General features: G+C 41.5%; 1 protein-coding gene across 4 annotated transcripts in view; it reads right to left on the bottom strand.

Annotated features, from left to right (window-relative positions):
* The window catches only part of STAT4 (signal transducer and activator of transcription 4), an 83,747-nt gene that overhangs the window by 40,184 nt on the left and 22,927 nt on the right, over positions 1–20,636 (bottom strand). For all 4 annotated transcript variants that reach the window (XM_061608192.1, XM_061608191.1, XM_061608193.1 and 1 more), the window contains 4 exons: positions 12,246–12,397; positions 5,694–5,852; positions 5,372–5,464; positions 4,909–4,968 (listed from right to left, as the gene is read on the bottom strand). In XM_061608192.1, the coding sequence (XP_061464176.1) occupies positions 4,909–4,968; positions 5,372–5,464; positions 5,694–5,852; positions 12,246–12,397 (464 nt within the window). The remainder of the gene's footprint in view (positions 1–4,908; positions 4,969–5,371; positions 5,465–5,693; positions 5,853–12,245; positions 12,398–20,636) is intronic.

Genomic DNA, 20,636 nt, shown 5'->3' with positions numbered 1-20,636 from the left:
GAATAAAAAATCCAATCAAAGCATAAATCCAGTCAAAACATCAGCTTGCTGTGCAAAATCTAAGATGATGTGTTAGTGATGAATTTCAAAGGACACTGCTTTTCCGTTTCAGTTCAGGATGTACTGCTCACTTCCTTAAGTTTGCAGTTCACACAATAAAGAACCCAAATAAAACTACAACCAAAACTGCCCAGTTTTGTTATGGGAAACGATGCATGTTCAGAGATGTGGAAAGTTCTTCATGCTCAACGCCGCTGTGGAGTTGATGCTGCAATCACCACCTATACTAGTGAGCAATCCCATTGCAAGATACGAGTCAGTGTAACTTTGTCAGTTGCTTGTTTGCTTCCCCCCCAGTCTTTAGACCTCTATTTTAGCCGCTGCTCGATACCAAATGAAACAAAATAAGAACATTTCAAAAATCTCGTACTTAAATAAAAACAGAAATTCTGGTCTTACTTATGAATTTCTGTTCTCCTTGAGAGCAGGAGGACAGAAAGCATGGGGAAGGTCCTTTCTCTGGGGCCAGGAAGACAGACTCTGAATGAGGAGCAGGAGGGCCTCTGCCCTCAGTCCTCAGATATAATATCCAATCTCAAAGGTATTCCGAACTTAGAACAAACAGCAGAAGGACGGAGAAGGAAGGCCAAGGACCAACTGCAGCTGCTCCTGAACTTGTGCCAGTAACATACTGGCCATGTTTTTGCATAACAATAAGCCAGACTTTCTAGCTTATCATGTGAATGAGCAGCATTTGGTGCACAGTGCCCACTCACTCCTGCTTCACTCTTTTCCTGGTACAAGTGGGATGAACAAACTAGGAAGCCAAGGCTTTCTATTATGTCTGAATCAGCTAAGGATTATGGTTTGTTCCTCTATACCAAGCCATGATTCCTAAACAGCCATAACCAACTATTTTTTGTTGGCTTGCTGATCTCAACAAACCACAACCCTTGGTTTGGATATAACAGGACGCCAAGCTTTATTGTAACTACCTAGTTTGTTTCTCCCACGTGCCTGGGGAGGAGCAAAGCAGAAGTGATCATGCAGCGCGCACTAGCACAGCCTTTTCCAACCTTTGGGTCCCCAGATGTTGCTGGACTACAGTTCCAATAATTCCTGACCATCGGCCATGCTGGCTTGGACTGATGAGAGTTGTAGTCCAGCAACATCTGAGGGCCCAAAGGTTGGGAAAAGCTGTACTAGCACACTGCTCATTCAACAACCCATGGCAGAAAGTCTGGTTTATCATTATATGCAAACATGGCCACTGAAAAGACAGATTCTGTAAGCAGGTGAAGGGGAGGAGTCAGAATTACAAAGGGAAGCTAGCTGTCCTCCTTACCTCAAGAAGTACAACATTCACAGGCAAAACCAGAATTTCCATTTTCTCCCTTCTAGGGAAGGATGGCTGCTTGCTTGGGGATGCTGAAAAGCAGTAGATTCCATGTAAGTTGTTCAATAGCTGTATGACAAGGCATGTTGTGAATTCCTTTCATAACTTTTAAAAAAAGATCAGTCTATACAGATCTACAAGTGGATGCTTTTAAAACCAGGTGTCCAACCATTTTCATGTTGGATAAGGCTATCCGTGGCTACTAGCCACAATGACTATGTACTGCTTCCATTGTTGGAGGCAGTATGCTTCTGTATACCAGGTGGTGGGACCTGCAAGTGGGAAGAGTGCAGTCGCAGTCAAATCCTGCTTGCGGGCTTCCCATAGGCACGTGGATGGCCACTGTGAGAAAAGGATGTTGGACTAGATGAACCTTTGGACTAATTCAGCAGGGCTCTTCTTAAATTCCATGCTACATCCAAAGATAAACAAGTTTGATTAGAAAATGAACTTTGAAAGGATACAGGCTTGGACCCTCACATGTACTTCTGTGAACAGAAAGGCTTCTATTCACAGAACAGCCTCATGCTGAGTGAAGGGGGCAGGAAGCAATTTTTGCCAGTTCTCTCTTCTTCCTGAACCCCCCATGCCACCTCCATACTGTTCTAGAAGGTCTCCAGTCCTCTGGAACAGATTGGGGGAGGGTCAGAAGAATTGGTAAATAACTGCCTGCCCCATTCTGTTACCAGGAAAGTACCAGGAACAGAGTTATGCTCACTAGATCTAAGGATCCAGGCCATGGTATCTTCATGTTTGACACAAAAGGAAGAAATTTGTGATCCTCCAGATATTGCTGGACTCCAACTTGCATCAGCTCCAGCTGGCCAATGGTCTGAGTTGATGGTAGTTGTAATCCAACATTTGAAGGGCCACAAGTTCCACATCCCTGGTTTAAAAAGTCAATTACACAGTTGAGAGGCTCCCTAGAAAAATTCTAGAAGAGAGCAGTTGGAATTGCAGCTGAATTTCCTCTTTAGCCTTCCGTCCTTGCATCTGTTTTAGAGAAATCTATTGTATGATTTTAGTAGCACCATGGCTAAGTTCCCAGGAAACACTAAACCATGGTTTTGTGTTACTAGAGCAATCTTTGGGCTTATGTGTTTCCTCCTCACTGTCTGATTTTTTAAAATTAGATTTATATCTTGCTTTTTGAATGGAGTCCTCAAAGTGGATCACAACATTTATAGAACACATTTAAAACCACACATTTAACAAAAAAAAAAGAACCAGATTGGTTGAAGTAAGAACAGACTCTCTCCCTCATTCCTTCCAACAAGGCAACTCATACTACATCACCCTGTGACATGAAAAGGAATCATCCTATTACAGAAAGAGTAGGGTCCTGATGTTTTATTCACCTGCTTACCTCTTATTAAAATCTATCAGTTATCTCCCTTTCACAAAGAACTGTAGTTTGCCATTACAGTTGAAACAGGAAACTACAGTTTGTGCTTGTGATCCAACTCACAATTCAAACTATGGTTTGACTGTAATTTGCAATTCTGGTTCCTCAGGCAAAAGCAAGCCATAGTTAGTTGGTTCAGATGCAACAGCAAACCGTGGTTTCCCACAAAAGAGGGAGGAGGTTGCATTACCCCATGTCCACTTAAACCATCTGAATCATGCACCTCACTCCACAGTGATTAAAGTTATGATCCTAGGCACACTTACATAGGAATATATCCCAATAATTTCAATGAGAAAGAAATTTGCATAGGATTAAGCTGCATGGCTGCAATCCTCAGCCTACTTACTTGGAGATAAGCCCTACTGAAATATATGAGACCTCCTCTAGAGTAAACATGGTGCTAGGCTTGGTCTGTGAAGAAAATACTTAACTTACATGCAGGTTAGAGTGGCTGTGGCAATCAATACAGGTGCAAAAAGGTTGAAAACTGTTATATAAATACTAAGCATTGTTATTTTTACAACACTTTAGATTGTTCAAAGTGCTTCCCATAACTTTGTCATGACCCTGAAATGGGATTCCTCTTCTCCAGGGAATGAGGTTCAGGAGGACTCTGAAGCAGAAGGGAAAGGAGACCAAGACGAACTTCCACCAGATGATTCTATGGTGCTAAAACTCCTCCAGCCCTAGGATGTAATGTTGCCATCCTCAGACCTCAGAGACCTCCATCATGAAGACCCCAGTGAGACCAGAGACTCCCCTACTCTGTCACACTAGAAGACTGATGGAGCAGGCTGGGGTCCTTTAACCGAAAACACACTGTATAGCAAGGGTGAGGTTAGCAACAGGAATGCAACAGCTGCTGTTGCTATATAGGGCTCAGTCTCAAGTCTGACGGTTACTGAAGCAAGATCAGAGCTCTGCTCCTAAAGTGCAGCCTGAGCCCTGCCCCACCCTGCCTCCACCCTGATCCTGGCCTTGCCTTTCACCAAGTCTTGCCTGTGATCAACTCTTGCCTCACAACAGACATCTCACTGTAATCCTTACACATCCCTGAAAAGTATGTTAGCATTATCCCCATATCACAGATGATAGGCTGAGGCTGAGAAAGAGTCGCTCGCCTTACGCCACCTAATGAGTTCAAGGAATAGATGATATTTGAACCAGGCACATCATTTGGCTTCTATAGCACAGTGTGGCCACATTTGGATGTCATGACAAACTGGTTTATTGTGATAGGAAGAAGCCTAGCTTCCCCTAGGCTTACTCGGTCGGTCAGGTACAACCACAAGAAGTTTGGAAGCTTTCACTTCCATTTCACATTAAATCCTGCTTACCATGTGATCTGAAGTTGACAAACTGTGGTTAATCTAAATTATGGTTTCTTTGAAATAAGCTAACTTCACACTGTTGTTTATGAAAGTCAGGGTTCAGCTGTAACACTAGCCTGTAGTTAATCAAAATAGGAAGTCAATGCTTATCTCCTCCTCACAGCCTCAAAGGAGAAGAAATTGCAGGCTCATTCCCATCACCCATTTGGTGTACAAATGCAGCCTAGCTGTCGTACAAGGAATACTGGCAGAATCTGAGCTACTACTGAAATCCCCTGAAGTGAGCGTACTTGGATATTTCAAATATATATAAAATGGCTGATTGTGTATTTACTGATGCAGCATCTTTTAACAGGAGCAAATGTTAAAGATGGCTCTAATCTAGAAAGATTCCAATAGTTTATGCTATTGTTACATTCATATTATACTATATTATAATAGCAGTAAGATTATGGAAGCTGGCAATAATAGGAAAAATACAAATTGGTTAAAATGAGAGAAGGAAAGTGTTCTGGTCATTTGAAATAACAGTTGCAACCCTTCATATTTTGGTAGGTAAGGTGGATTTAATCATGGTACCTCAAATTCTCAAGAAGTAAATGGGAAATTAACATGAAGCAATAGTCAACTAAATCATAGTCAGAGCAGACCCAGTGAACTCTTAAGTTCATTCATTTCAGTGGGTCTACTCTGACGATGACCTGGTTAAATATCACCCCAAATGTTATTCATGGTCTGAAGAAATTGTGGAATTTTTTTTCTAAGTTACCTACTTGTCAATAGTAGCTTTCACTTTGATCTGGTAGTTCAGCTCTGGTAATTTAATAAGCAGCCTAGGAAATAAAAAATGAAAACTTTATTTTCATGTATCTCATAGCAAATAATGCCACTAGGGGAAAATAATTGCCTAGGAAATTAGCTGTCTTATAACAGTTTTTATGAAAATCAAGGGCAGGCAAATTAGGCAATTACACTACAACGGTGATCATTTGAAAGCCACTGTGATAGATATTGGCCTGAGTCTTCAAGACAGCAATCAATCTGTGTCCTTAGGTGTTTGTCCTTTTTTTCTATTTAACTGCTCCATCTAACAAATTGTTTTTTCAACATAAAAACCAGTGGCAGATTTAATATGTAGCAGGTGAAAGGAATTTGACCCATTGCACATGAAAAGTTTAGAAGAGACATTAGTCATTAGGCAAATCAAGTAAATCGCAAATGATATAATTTACTCACCTAAGTTTGACAGTGAACTGTATTAAAGTTTTAAGAACCAAAGGCCTCTGAGGATGGGTTGGCATACAGGGCTGTCTCTCCACTATAAATGAACTAATACAAAAAGATCTTCATTAATACTATGCATGAACACACCTAGTGTGATGATAAAGCATAAGCAAGATTCTTTCATCTGAAGACCAGTTTTTCAACATGGAATGGAATATCCATCTGACTTTTCAGACATTTCTTGTACACATGAAGCATTTTCATGACTGGAGCTATATACTGTTAATATATCTTTCAGTCAAATTACACTTAAAATGTAAAATAGCTTATGTACCTTTGGAAGAGGCTGTAAAGCAAAAAATTTACTCTTTCCAACAAGTGAGGTCTTTGCAGTGGAATGGGGTCTCCCTCATATGTGAGCTTAAGCAAAAGCTCATCCAGTTTCTCCAGTTGTCTTTTTATTTGAAAAAGACTCTCTGCCATCAGTGTGAAACTAAACAGACACAAAGAAAGGTTCAGGTTACACTCTCTCTCACACACACTGACTGAATTCAATCCTGAAGGGAACATTCTTTGTAAGGTAAATTATAGAATCAATAATTTTTCTCTACATATGAAATCTGTGTTAACCCTATGCTTTGTCATAGGCACAATTCAGAAAATCAAATGTCCTTAAGTCCCACCCTAAGAACTTGCAGAGCAGCCTTTTGCCTGTCAGAACATTTAACATAGGAAGCTGCCATATCCCAAGTCAAACAATTGGTCCATCTAGCTCTGTATCGTCTATACTGACAATGGGTCTCTCTCAGCCCTACCTGGAGATTGAACCTGGGACCTTCTGCATTCAAAGCAGGTACTCCATGTAAGGTGTCCTACTTTACAGAGAGCAGTCCTCTATTTTGAAGGCATCCTCTATCGGAAGGGCTGTTTGGTCCAAATCCAGTTTCAAGATAAAGAACCATAAGAGGGCACAAACCCTGTTTTGCTTATGGGGAATTATTGTTACGTCAGGCAGATTTTTATTGTTTATTTGACTGACTAGCCTGCTACCTGTGAGGTGGCTAGCATTGTGAGGTTTGTGGGTGAGAGCCCACAGGGTGAGAGCCTGTTAGTGGAGGAGGACTTAGTCCCTTGAGGCAAAGAGAAGCTGCCTGTATTATCCCAGATGAGAGATGGGATACAAAGGAATAAGGGAGTTTTCCTGCTGCTACTAGATTGTTTTTATTCAACTGATCTGTTTTTCTGTATGTGGTTACTGAGTGGCTCTGTATGCAGGGATTGTGTGTTTTGTGTAATGCGAACATGTATGTGCATGATTTTGGTGATTATTATGTGTGTTTCTTTGTGATAATATTTATTAGATTTTCATGATGATATATACTGTTATGGTGCATTTTGATGTTACGTTTTGATTTGTATATGATTTGCTTTTTAGTTGTTTTAGAACAATTTTATTATTTTAAATTATTATTATTATTCTCTAATAATGATGATGATGATGATGATAATAATAATGATAATAATAATAATATTTATTACCCTCCCTTTAGCAGCAGGTCCCGCTGTGGGTTACAACAATATAAAGTTCAGTATAAAAAGTAGTTAAAACAAATTACAGTCACGCAAATAGTGAAAAAACACATCTTGGGTGAGGTGTATCATCAGCATTTGCTGAAAATTGTACAGTGAAGATGCCTGACGCACATCTGTGAGGAGGGTTTTCCACAACTTTAGGACTACCACACAGAATGCCTTCTCCCAGGCCACACCCACACAAAACTTATGAGGGTAGTGGAACTGCAAAGAGGGCTTCTCTGCTGATCTTAACACCTGACAGGATCTGTAAGGCAGAGCTTGGAAAAGTTACTTTTTTGAACTACAACTCCCATCAGCCCCAGCCAGCATGGCCACTGGATTGGGCTGATGGGAGTTGTAGTTCAAAAAAGTAACTTTTCCAAGCTCTGCTGTAAGGAATAGGGTTGCCAGGTCAAAAGCATCCCAAACCCTGAGATTTCAGTGGCAGGAACTAACGATGTCATGGGGCAGGCCCTAGTCATTATGCACGACACATTAACCACAGTTGCTTGGAGCATACCACTCAAACAAACAAAATAATCTCTGATTAGAAATTAAGATACAAATCTTAGCTAAATAAGGGTGTTCCCAGGTCCAGCTGAAGTGATGGGATCATTCCTTCTCACCTGCTTAGGGAGCCTGGTAGGGAACATTTAATCTAGCCTACTTGTTTCTGGCAAGAAGGGTTTAAGTGCCCCCAGGTCAGGCCAGTCACCAGAAAACCACTGTAGGAAGAAGAGAGCCTAGTGTTGTAGAGATGTTAGATGGGAGCACCAAGGAGTGAAGATGGATGCTCCTGAAGACCGCAATTCTAAACACGCTTACTAAGGGACTAAGCCCCACAGAACTCAACAGGATTTACTTCTGAGTAGATTAGGATTGTACTGTTGGTGAGGCTTAACTAGGGATCATCTGCAAAGACATCCATATCCAAGCAGGGTTGACAACCCCCTGTCTGGAATGCCCTGCCTGCTTTTTAACATGGCTGCTCCAAACTTCTTTACAGACTTGACCTGTCACTGCAGAGAGAGGTTTCAGAAATGACTAAGAGTTAAGAATATTCTCTATTCTTTCCTACCTGCCATGTGGGTTGCTATAAACTCACTTTAACAGCCAATCCAATTCCAGTGAGTAATAATTGACAGAGAGAAAAAACACATGGTTTGGTCTGCCTTCACAGGCAGTAGCTTAGGAACAACAGCAGTTGAAACCGTATTTCCCACATTGCGAATTCTTTTTTACCACTACTACGGAACCACTGTTGTTGCTTCTATGGATATAAGGGAGTGAAGTCAGAGGTAAATGAAATGCAAACAGAAAAACAAAAGACAGTGATGTTTTACTAAATCCAATACTATATCAAGCACAACAAGATTCCTACAAGTAAGGCAGAAAACTCAGCATCCCACAACCAGTCATGGTTCCTAAGCAAAAACCAAAACTAAAAAAAACTGGCGGATAGTCAGCCAAGGTCACAGAAATCCCTATGCAGCACAGCATGACATGGGGGCTACAGTTAGGGCAGAATTCTGCAGCATGATTACTGACATGAGCGAGACCCTGTCAGCACATAATACCTCTGCTCTGAAATCTGTACTGGTTATCAGTTTGATACCAGGCCAAGTTCAAGGTGTGCTTTCCATGTTACAGGTGCCACATGGTAAAATGGATCCTTTAGTCTGGCAGCACCTACACTTTGGAACTCCCTGCCTACTGACATCAGGCAGGCGCCTTCATTGTACTCATTCTGACACCTGCTAAAAGCATTTTTTGTTTAGGCAAGTGTACCCAGGCATGTAGAAGCTATTATGCTTTTTATCTGTTTTTAACTCATTGTTAATTTTATTATTTTGAATGTTTTTAAATACCTGTCTTTAACTGTTTTTGCCAATAATTTTATTGTTTTAATTCCTTCTGTAATCCACTTTGAGGTTTTTTTTACAGTAAAGTGGTATATAAATGCTGTAAGTAAAATATATAAATAAATGTAGAGTGGGGAATAGATGTGCCCTGTGTGAAAGATACTGAGTGGGTCTGATTGTTCCTAATTCTCGCAGAGGCCTACTGGGATAATTGGTTCAGGTAGGTTTTGTTGATGGGATCTTGTTGCTGGGATCTTGAGGAGTCTTAGTAAGGAAGAATATAGATGATGCCACCCCAATTTCAGTGATCATGGGTAGAGGGAGGTATAGCCATGGGCAGGTGATGAACTACCATAGATGACGAGGGCAAGGCTATCCACGCCATGTTCCTCGCACCCACTCTTCTCATGGAAGGGTTTCTCATTGCTCATCTGCTGTGCCTACAGGCCTGTGTGTGCTATTGTTTAATGCCAGATCGGTATACAATAAGACCACACTCATCCATGATTTGATCATGGATGAAGGTGCGGATTTGGAGTGCATACCGAGACCTGGGTGGGTGAGCTGGGAGCAGTTGATCTGACCCAGCTTTGACCACCTGAATACTCAGTGTAACACCAGCACAGGCTGCAAGGATGGGGGGGGAGGAGTTGCTGTGGTCTACAGAACTTCCATCTCTGTCACCAGGAAACCACTCTGTCTCGGAGCTGGCTGTGAGGACCTGCACCTGGTGCTGGGCCAAGGAGACAGTAAACTAGAGTTGCTGCTGGTGTACCGTTCACCCTGCTGTCTGGCAGCTTCTCTGACCGAGCTGGAGGTCAGCAAATCTCTTGTAAATCACAACCCTGACTTCATTTATTGGTTAAAAACATGAAAGGGTGGGGATTAGAGCAGCCAGTACTAACAGACGTTGCAGAGGGGCGGCAGCTGACCTTTTGGTGCATATCTCTTGAATCAGACCACCTAGAAACTTACTTTTTTAAAAAAATGAAAGCGAAGAGTCCAGAGATTGGGGTGACTCATGCAGAGACCTGGAAAGGACCCCCAAATCCCGGAGTCTCCAGGCAAAACCCAGAGACCTGGCAACCCTAGTAGGGAAAGAGGTGGAATGTCAAATATTTGCTGTAATGTCATTTATGGCTTTAAATGCTAACATGAATACCTTGAATTGGGCCTGGAAATGAACTGTCAACCAATGTAGCTGTTTTAGAACAGGGGCTATATGAGTTTTAAGGCAACACCAGCCAGTAATCTGGATGCTACATTTTGGACCAGTTGAAATTTCTGAGTAGTCTTCAAGGGCAGCTCCACACAGAATGCATTGCAATAATCCAGTTTGGAAGTTACCAGAGTTTGAAGTACTTGTATCAAGTCATCTCTGTCCAAAAAGGGACTGTAGCTGGTGAACTGGCCAGAGATGGAAATAGGCACTTCTAGTCACTGAGGTGACCTAGACCTCAATAAGTAGCCCCAAGCTATGAACTTCATCTTTCCAGATGAGTGCAACCCTGTCCAGAACACGCAGTCTTCCCACCTCCTAGACCTGAGAACTTATTTTGCTTAGTCACTAATGAAGCTGCAATACATGGAATTTTTCTTATTGTATATGGTTTTTACTTGCTTAATTTTGATCTTTAAGATATTTTGTTTTCCTATTAATTATGCTGCTTTATATATGGATTTTATTGTTCTTTGTATTTAACTTTCATTGTAATGTTTTATTTTGCAATGTTGTTTGAAGATATGTTAAACTGCTTACGAGATTTTTTTCAAAAATATAAAGTGATACAGAAATGATTTAAATAAATATTTAAGAAGAAATACGCCTGGCGCCGACGCTTCTATCTTTTCGGCGCCAGGTTAAGACCTGGCTATGCTCCCAGGCATTTTAAAGCGTTTAATGTTACAATTTTAAATCTCTTTGTTTCAGTTTATTTATTGTGATATTTTGTATTTCTGTACTTTTAATCTTTTGTACACCGCCCAGAGAGCTATTCGCTATGGGCGGTTTAAAAATGAAATAAAATAAATAAATAAATAAATAAACAAATAAATATGGTGTTAATGTATGTTGACAAAAAATGGAAATCAATCAAGACTCAAATTTCAGACATGTTACGATACAAGATGTCATTGGTCTCAGTGTTTTTAATGTGGTTTTTCCTGTGGAACATCAAGAACTGGCATCATAAATGGTGTCAGCAGCAAGAATTATGTTTGCAAAAAATGGAGATCAGCAGTGATGTCAACTGTTAATGGAGAGAGAAAATATGGGACTTTGCTTCAATAATCAGATAATTCATTATGTCAGTTAAGTTTGCAACAAACTGGCAGCCATTCAGCGAATATAGCAAGGATCTAGGGTTAATTCAAACATATTGCAGTTTTACATTGTTTTGATGTCTGGCTTAGTACGATAAAATTAAATAATAATTAAATTTATCCAATTGTCAAAGGGTTAAGTTATAAATTCTTGTCTCTTTCCCCTCTTCTTTTTCACTTTGGTTAATTCCTTTCAAAAAAGAATACAAGTTTGTAATTAATTTTGCAGACATTTTGTAATTGTAACTCTTCAGATTAATTTTTTTCATGTTTTTGTTAAATGATGATTATAAGCACTTTTTTAACTTTGGGGGGGGAGAAAATGTAAAAAGTGAACAAGAAATGGGGACAAACTTGTGTACCCAAACACACATGTACTCATTAGGAAGGGCTATGTTTCTCAGTCAACTGTACTTTCAGACACAAACACAGGATAATGTGAAAAATGACTGTGTTACTAGCAATTTAAACTTTATTGTGGGCTTTTCCAGATGGATGTTCTATCACAAACAGCTAGCACTAGAGAAGAGCAGGGGTAGCAAAAATAAAATTGTCAGGTGGCACATATTCCAAAGCAGCAGAAGGTAAGTGCATAGGTACAGAAGATGAGTGAAAGAAACAGAAAACAGAAAAATGAGTGGGAATTCAACTGCCCTCTTATGTGTATTATACGTATCAGGGTGGGGCTAGGGAGGAAATCACTGATATTAGCTTAGTTTGCAGAACTATCAATTGATACTCAAGATACAAATGCAGCTAGTGTGAAGTACTAATTGTTGAGGCTAGAATATATGCCGTCAGGTATTTGTGATGGAGGTTTCATATCTAACTAAAACCCTAACAGTGATTCCCCAGATATGAAAGTGCTTGCTGGGGTGACATAATCTATATGATTCATTCCCCCCCCTTCCTTTCATTGTGCTGTTTTGAAGAGCCCATTTGCAACAGATTGTGCCTGCTAAAGTTACTTTCACTGCAGATGCATGTATGCTTAGAAGCTGCATAACAATAACCTTTTCTAACCTCTAAGATGAAACTTTTATTGGGGATTCTGAGCTGGGGAGAAGTAGCACCACCACCACCACTTCCTGTTATACTTCACTCAGAAACTGGAGTTAAAAGTTTACCAGTTTTGCAGCAGATCAAGCCCACTGTGTAGAGGCCCTCCAATGCAGGCGATTTGTTGCCTCCTCTTCCAATCCAGTAATTCATCTGTTAGCATGTTATTCACCAAGCCTTCAACTTCCTTGATTATTTGTGCCATTTTACTGAGAACTTCCTATAAGAAACAGGACATGTGTCTGTTGTATTGGAGTAGCAGGAAAATTGGCAAGGATCAAGAACATATTTAAAACACAAGTGTAATTTATTGCTAACAGCCTTCACCGACCTGGTGTCCTCTAGATGCTTTGGGCTATAACTCTCATCAGCCACATCCACTGCTCTGGCTGCAACAATTCCTGCACCAGTGGCACATAAAGAACCATTTGAAGTAGCTGATCCCAGCTCTGAGACTCTCATCCTTCTAAGGTAAATCAAAGTCTGACCATCTTCCAGCACTTACATCATATTTCTCTGTTTGGGAAAGCATTTAGTGAAGCTTTAATCAACTTAGTTCCCTTCAGATGTTTTGGACTACAACTCCCATCAGCTCCAGCCAGCTTAGCTGATGGGAGTTTAGACCAAAACATCTGGAGGGCACCAGGTTGGCGAAGGTTGCTATTTAACTTGTCTGGCCTAAACTCCACCTTAGAACCACTACAGATGGAAACGTCATAAGCTCAAAAGCTCCAAAAACCAGTAATATTGAACCAGGAATACATGACTATCACTATCTAGTCTGGTGAAGTAAGACAGTTTGAGGGAGCTTTTTGACCTTATTTTTAACTTACAAACAAATCTAACCACTAGAAGGTTTAACACAATCATAGAGGATTTTTTCCCTATCTCCTCCTACCTCAACAATACCGATATTGAACATGTAGATCCTTCAAGATTTTCACAATCCGCTGGCCTACATTTCCAAGAGCTACAAACAAATTTAAAATACTCTTCTTGGTGGAAAGGGGACTTTGCTGAGGTGAGCAACCTTAGCACTTACAATAAAGCTAGACTTCCAGAGGATACTCATGATGAAATTGCTAGTTGTGTCCAGGTGTTCTCCACCCATCATGCTTCAAGTTAAACCATAATGGTATGTTATATTTAGAAAATAATCTGACTTTACTTTCATCACCTGCCTTGCCAAAAACACACTATGCTGTAGCCTGCAAGACTTGAGAAGATGGCTATCCTATAATGCTTTAAAATGCATAATACAGGTAACACCAACAGTAACTCATTATGGCAGTGAGGTTCCCTCACCATTACCCCCTTTGTTCTGACATCAGTCTAGTCCTTGTGGAAGAACAGAACTGCCCTGCTTAAGAAACTCTTAGTTCTACACCTCATTCGAATCAGCAATATAAGGAGTAAGAAAGTTTGGTTGACATGTTTATCATAACATTTAATTGCCTATAATTATCGAACTGTAAAAGATGAAAAAGGGCTTTAAAATGCACACACCCAGAAATTTTGAGCCTTTATACTTGAAATATTCTAGGATAGAAATATGTTGTTCAGTGAAAGTGAGTTTTATGGTGAGACAAGCTTTCAAAATAACTGAGTTTGTAGAGGAGTTGGAAGGTTTCCAAAATAATAATGTTCACATGGAACAAAAATGTCTGTAAAGTGTTATGTTGGAAGGAACTATCCAGGCATGTAACAAAACAGCCACTCTGTACACCTTAAGCCAGAACCTGTGCTCCTTAATGACTAGGAACTAGGGATGGAATGGGCTGTCAGTTTTGGTTCTCTCATTGTTCCAATCTTAGGGTCGAAACACACTCACTGTTCTTCCCGTTCCACCTCTCTCTTCTGAAAATGGGGCCACATGACAGTAGTCAAACCCCACCCCTTTTTACTGTAAAACCTGGTAGCAGCAGCAGCTTGAGTGTGTTTTCTTTTAATTCAGCTTCAAAGAGATTTTGCAACTGATCGGCAGATCAACCTGTTCCCCCTCCAGGTGTGGCTAATGGAAACACTTTGCTCCGATGACTAGTGTGTTCACAGCTTAAGTCATGGTCAGAGCAGACCCAGTGAAATTGATTGACTTTAATCACCCTCGCATCCATTGATTTCAGTCATTCATTCATTGGCGATCACTTGTGGCCGAGTAAGATTGTCTTCCAGGGTAAGGTCTTTAACGGTGGGTCTGTAAGTGACTGTGGAGGCCAATTCTGGATCCACACAGCCTCCCACAGTGAGGACATAGGTTTCCAGATGGAAGATGGTCACGATGAGGATTTGCTTGATGTGCCTTCCGCTTAGTTCGTTGATCCTTTTCACCCTGTACTCATGCTTCTTCAAAGTCCACAGCACCTTTGATAATGGCCGACCTCCAATTGGGACGCTCATGGAACAAGGCTTCCCAGTTCTCGATGCTCATGTTACATTTTTTTAGATTAGCTTTGAGAACATCTTTAAACCTCTCTTGCTCTCCACCATTATTCCATTTTCTATCCTTAAGTTGGGAGTAAAGTAGCTGCTTTGGAAGACGGTGATCAGGCATTCGAACAACATGGCCGGTCCAGCAAAGTTGATGTTGGAGGATCATTGTTTCAACACTGGTGGTCTTTGCTTCTTCCAATACGCTAAAATTAGTCTGCCTATCTTCCCAAGTAATTTGCAGAATTTTCCGGAGGCAGCATTGGTGGAATCTTTCAAGAAGTTGGGAGTGGCGTTTATAGATGGTCCATGTTTCACAGGCATACAGTAAGGTCAGTAGTACAATGGTTTTGTAAATAAGCATTTTGGTCTCCCTGCGAATATCCCAATCCTCGAACACTCTACGCTTCATTCAGGAGAATGCGGCACTTGCAGAACTCAGACGATGCTGAATTTCAGCATCGATGTCAGCTTTTACAGAGAGATGGCTGCCAAGATAAGAAAAGTGATCGACATTCTCCAGCGTTGCACCATTAAGCTGGATTGATGGCGCTACAGAGGGATTGGTTCACACTTGCTGATGAAGCACTTTGGTTTTTTTGATGTTAAGCGAGAGGCCAAGCTTTTCATATGCTTCTGCAAAGACATTTAGGACAGTTTGAAGATCGTCCTCTGAATGCGCGGAGACTACATTATCATCAGCATATTGAAGTTCTATGACAGAAGTTGTAATTACCTTACTTTTTCCTTTCAGCCTACTGAGATTAAAAAGCTTTCCATCTGTTTGATATGTGATTTCCACACCAGTGGGAAGTTTCCCCTCAACAAGGTGTAGAATCATGGTGATGAAAATAGCAAATAAGGTCGGAGCAATGACGCATCCCTGTTTGATGCCTGATCCCACTTTGTATGGATCACTTTGAAAGCCATTGCTATCCAAAATTGTCACCATCATGTCGTCATGGAGGAGTCGCAACATATTCACAAATTTATCAGGGCATCCAATTTTCAGAAGGATGGTCCAGAGAGCAGTTCGATTTACAGTATCAAAGGCCTTAGTCAGAGCAATAAACACCATATACAGAGGTCGGTTTTGCTCCCTGCATTTTTCTTGAAGCTGTCGTGCAGCGAAGATCATGTCCACTGTCCCCCTGGAAGGGCGGAAACCATTTTGGGATTCAGGGAGGATGTCTTCTGAGATAGGTAGGAGGAGATTTGTGAGGATCCTTGCAAGGATTTTACCTGTGGTAGCTAGAAGGGAGATGCCTCGGTAGTTCCCACAATCTGTTCTATTACCTCTTGAAAAGAGTGATAATTATGGCATCCCTAAAGTCTTCTGGGATCTCCTCCCTCATCCAGATTTTTTTGCTGAGCTTATGAAGTTGTTGTGTAAGTTCAGGCCCACCTTCTTTAAAGACTTCAGCAGGAATCCTATCAGGTCCACTAGCTTTGTTATTCTTCATTTGATTAATGGCTTTACTGACTTCATCCAAATTAGGGAATACTGCAAGCTCATCTCTAATTTGTTGTTGTGGGATTTGCGAGAAGACCTCATCAGCCACAATAGAGTTACGATTAAGGAGGTCGTGGTAATACTCTTTCCAACGCAGTGCAATAGACTCTCTGTCCTTTAGACGTTTGGTACCATCTATTGAACGTAAGGGATTTGTAGTATAATTTGTTGGTCCGTAGATGGCCTTTGTGGCATTAAAGAAGCCCCGTGCATCATGAGCATCTGCAAAATGCTGGATTTCTTGAGCTTTCTTTATCCACCAGGCGTTCTTAAGTTCTCTAGTTCTTCTTTGGACCTCAGCCTTTGCACTGGCATAGATTTTTTTCTTAGCAGCACAGTTAATGTATTTTTGTCATATCTGGAAGGCTTTCCTTTTCTTGTCAATGATATGTTCAATCTCACCATCATTCTCATCAAACCAGTCCTGATGTTTCTTAGTCTGGTATCCAATAGTTTGTTCACATGCTGCAATAATGGAAGTCTTCAGTTTAATCCAGTGTTCCCCAATGTTTTCAGGAAGTTCTGTAGGTAGATGTTTCTTGAGAGTTGTTTGAAAGCAAGCTTGCTTAATAGGATCTTGAAGGGCATGGATGTTCATTTTATGCCTTGGTTTTCTTCCTTGGAGCCTACATTGAGGAACAATATTAATGGCCATAGTGGATCGAATTAATGGGTGATCTGTCCAGCAGTCATCGGCGCTCATCATGGCCCTGGTGAGGAGTACATCACGACGATCTCTGGCACAGACAATTACGTAATCCAGGAGATGCCAGTGCTTCGACCGAGGGTGCTTCCATGATGTTTTAAATTTATCTTTCTGGCAAAAGAGTGTGTTTGTAACAACAAGATTATGCTCTAAACATTTAGTCAGAAGTAGAACGCCATTCAGGTTGCTATTGCCAACTCCTTCTTTCCCAATGGTTTGTGGCCATAAATCAAAATCACGCCCAACTCTTGCATTGAAATCGCCCAGCAGGATAATTTTATCCTCCTTAGGTATCTCTGATAAGATGATGTCCAGCTGGGTATAAAAGTTTTCCTTGATGTCTTCATCAGCATCTAATGTTGGTGCATAAGCACTTAGAATAGTTGCCTGCTGGTTTTTGGCGAGTTTTAATGGGAGAGTTGAGAGTCATTCATTAATGCCAGTAGGAACTTCTGACAAAAGCTTCACAAGTTCATTTTTAATAGCAAAGCCTACTCCATGTATTCGTCATTCTTGTTCAAGGCAGTCCTTTCCAAAAGAAGGTATAACCTCCTTTTTCTTCCTTCAGTTGTCCCTCTCCTGCTCTTCGAGTTGTGCTGCTATGTCAATATTAAAATGTCTCAACTCCTTCGCAATGATGGCAGTCCTGCGTTCAGGATGTTCACTATCTGTATTGTCCAGCAATGTCCGTATATGCCATGTTCCAAAGTTCATTTGTCTTTTGCGACCACTAAGTGGTGACCCCACTGGACGTGGTGATCCAGTCAGGGAGAGAGTTGAGGCAGACTATGTTTAGGGTACCTTTCCTAGCCCCCTCCCCATATGGGGTGAGCAGAGTGGATCCTGAATAGGACTGTTCAGTCCTGGATATAGCTGCCGAACTACTCAACTGCCTCGGTCCTTGAGCCAGGACAACTGAGTCTGTATCCACTGCCCATGTGCCGGTCCATGACTCATGGCTTCCGGATTTCACAGTCCTGCCCCCGTTGCCATTCGCTGATCACCATGGGACTTCTGTTTTGTTTTGGTTGGAAGACGGCTGTGCGTGAATTTGCTTTATGTGGGGAGATCGGTGCACGATGATCAACACACAATCTTGACAGAAAAAGGCTTTGATCCAATGGCATGGATGCCACGACGATTGGAAGTCTTTTATCTGCTGCAGGCTTCATCCGCCTTCACAGCCGTTGTAACATACACATTGTTATCATAAGAACATAAGAAGAGCCTGCTGCATCAGGCCAGTGGCCCATCTAGTCCAGCATCCTGTTCTCACAGTGGCCAACCAGGTGCCTGGGGGAAGCCCGCAAGCAGGACCTGAGTGCAAGAACACTCTCCCCTCCTGAGGCTTCCGGCAACTGGTTTTCAGAAGCATGCTGCCTCTGACTAGGGTGGCACAGCACAGCCATCACGGCTAGTAGCCATTGATAGCCCTGTCCTCCATGAATTTGTCTAATCTTCTTTTAAAGCCATCCAAGCTGGTGGCCATTACTGCATCTTGTGGGAGCAAATTCCATAGTTTAACTATGCGCTGAGTAAAGAAGTACTTCCTTTTGTCTCCTGAATCTTCCAACATTCAGCTTCTTTGAATGTCCCCGAGTTTTTGTATTATGAGAGAGGGAGAAGACCTTTTCTCTATCCACTTTCTCAATGCCATGCATAATGTTATACACTTCTATCATGTCTCCTCTGACCCGCCTTTTCTCTAAACTAAAAAGCCCCAAATGCTGCAACCTTTCTTCGTAAGGGAGTCACTCCATCCCCTTGATCATTCTGGTTGCCCTCTTCTGAACCTTTTCCAACTCTATAATATCCTTTTTAAGATGAGGCGACCAGAACTGTACACAGTATTCCAAATGCGGCCGCACCATAGATTTATACAGTGGCATTATGATATTGACTGTTTTATTTTCAATACCTTTCCTAATTATCCCTAGCATGGAATTTGCCTTTTTCACAGCTGCCGCACACTGGGTCGACATTTTCATCGTGCTGTCCACTACAACCCCGAGGTCTCTCTCCTGGTCGGTCATCGCCAGTTCAGACCCCATGAGCGTATATGTGAAATTAAGATTTTTTGCTCCAATATGCATAATTTTAACTTGTTTATATTGAATTGCATTTGCCATTTTTCCGCCCATTCACTCAGTTTGGAGAGGTCTTTTTGAAGCTCTTCGCAATCCCTTTTTGTTTTAACAACCCTGAACAATTTAGTGTCGTCAGCAAACTTGGCCACTTCACTGCTCACTCCTAATTCTAGGTCATTAATGAACAAGTTGAAAAGTACAGGTCCCAATACCGATCCTTGACGGACTCCACTTTCTACAGCCCTCCATTGGGAGAACTGTCCATTTATTCCTACTCTCTGCTTTCTGCTTCTTAACCAATCCCTTATCCACAAGAGGACCTCTCCTCTTATTCCATGACTGCTAAGCTTCCTCAGAAGTCTTTGGTGAGGTACCTTGTCAAACGCTTTTTGAAAGTCTAAGTACACTATGTCCACTGGATCACCTCTATCTATATGCTTGTTGACACTCTCAAAGAATTCTAGTAGGTTACTGAGACAGGACTTTCCCTTGCAGAAGCCATGCTGGCTCTGCTTCAGCAAGGCTTGTTCTTCTATGTGCTTAGTTAATCTGGCTTTAATAATACTTTCTACCAGTTTCCCAGGGACAGAGGTTAAGCTAACTGGCCTGTAATTTCCGGGATCCCCTCTGGATCCCTTTTTGAAGATTGGCGTTACATTTGCCACTTTCCAGTCCTCAGGCACAGAGGAGGACCTGAGGGACAAGTTACATATTTTAGTTAGCAGATCAGCAATTTCACATTTGAGTTCTTTGAGAACTCTCGGGTAGATGCCATCCGGGCCCGGTGATTTGTCAGTTTTTATATTGACCATTAAGCGTAGAACTTTCTCTCTCGTTACCACTATTTGTCTCAGTTCCTCAGAATCCCTTCCTGCAAATGTTAGTTCAGGTTCAGGGATCTGCCCTATATCTTCCACTGTGAAGACAGATGCAAAGAATTCATTTAGCTTCTCTGCAATCTCCTTATCGTTCTTTAGTACGCCTTTGACTCCCTTATCATCCAAGGGTCCAGTCGCCTCCCTAGATGGTCTCCTGCTTTGAATGTATTTATAGAATTTTTTGTTGTTGGTTTTTATGTTCTTAGCAATGTGCTCCTCAAATTCTTTTTTAGCATCCCTTATTGTCTTCTTGCATTTCTTTTGCCAGAGTTTGTGTTCTTTTTTATTTTCTTCATTCGGACAAGACTTCCATTTTCTGAAGGAAGACTTTTTGCCTCTAAGAGCTTCCTTGACTTTGCTTGTTAACCATGCTGGCATCTTCTTGGCCCTGGCGGTACCTTTTCTGATCTGCGGTATGCACTCCAGTTGAGCTTCTAATATAGTGTTTTTAAACAACTTCCAAGCATTTTCGAGTGATGTGACCCTCTGGACTTTGTTTTTCAGCTTTCTTTTTACCACTCCCCTCATTTTTGTGAAGTTTCCTCTCTTGAAGTCAAAAGTGACCGTGTTGGATTTTCTTGGCAATTGGCCATTTACATGTATGTTTAATTTAATAGCACTATGGTCACTGCTCCCAATCGGTTCAACAACACTTACATCTCGCACCAGGTCCTGGTCCCCACTGAGGATTAAGTCCAGGGTTGCCATCCCTCTGGTCGGTTCCATGACCAACTGGTCTAGGGAATAGTCATTTAGAATATCTAGAAATTTTGCTTCTTTGTCATGACTGTGCCTGTTCTACCATTGAGGACTTTCTTGGATCATTCCTTGTCTGGTTCCTCTCCCTT

Source organism: Rhineura floridana, chromosome 2 (assembly GCF_030035675.1).
Source record: "Rhineura floridana isolate rRhiFlo1 chromosome 2, rRhiFlo1.hap2, whole genome shotgun sequence".
Classification (NCBI taxonomy): Eukaryota; Metazoa; Chordata; class Lepidosauria; order Squamata; family Rhineuridae; genus Rhineura; species Rhineura floridana.
Note: the sequence above shows the minus strand (reverse complement) of the source record. Positions and strands in the feature narration are given on the sequence as shown.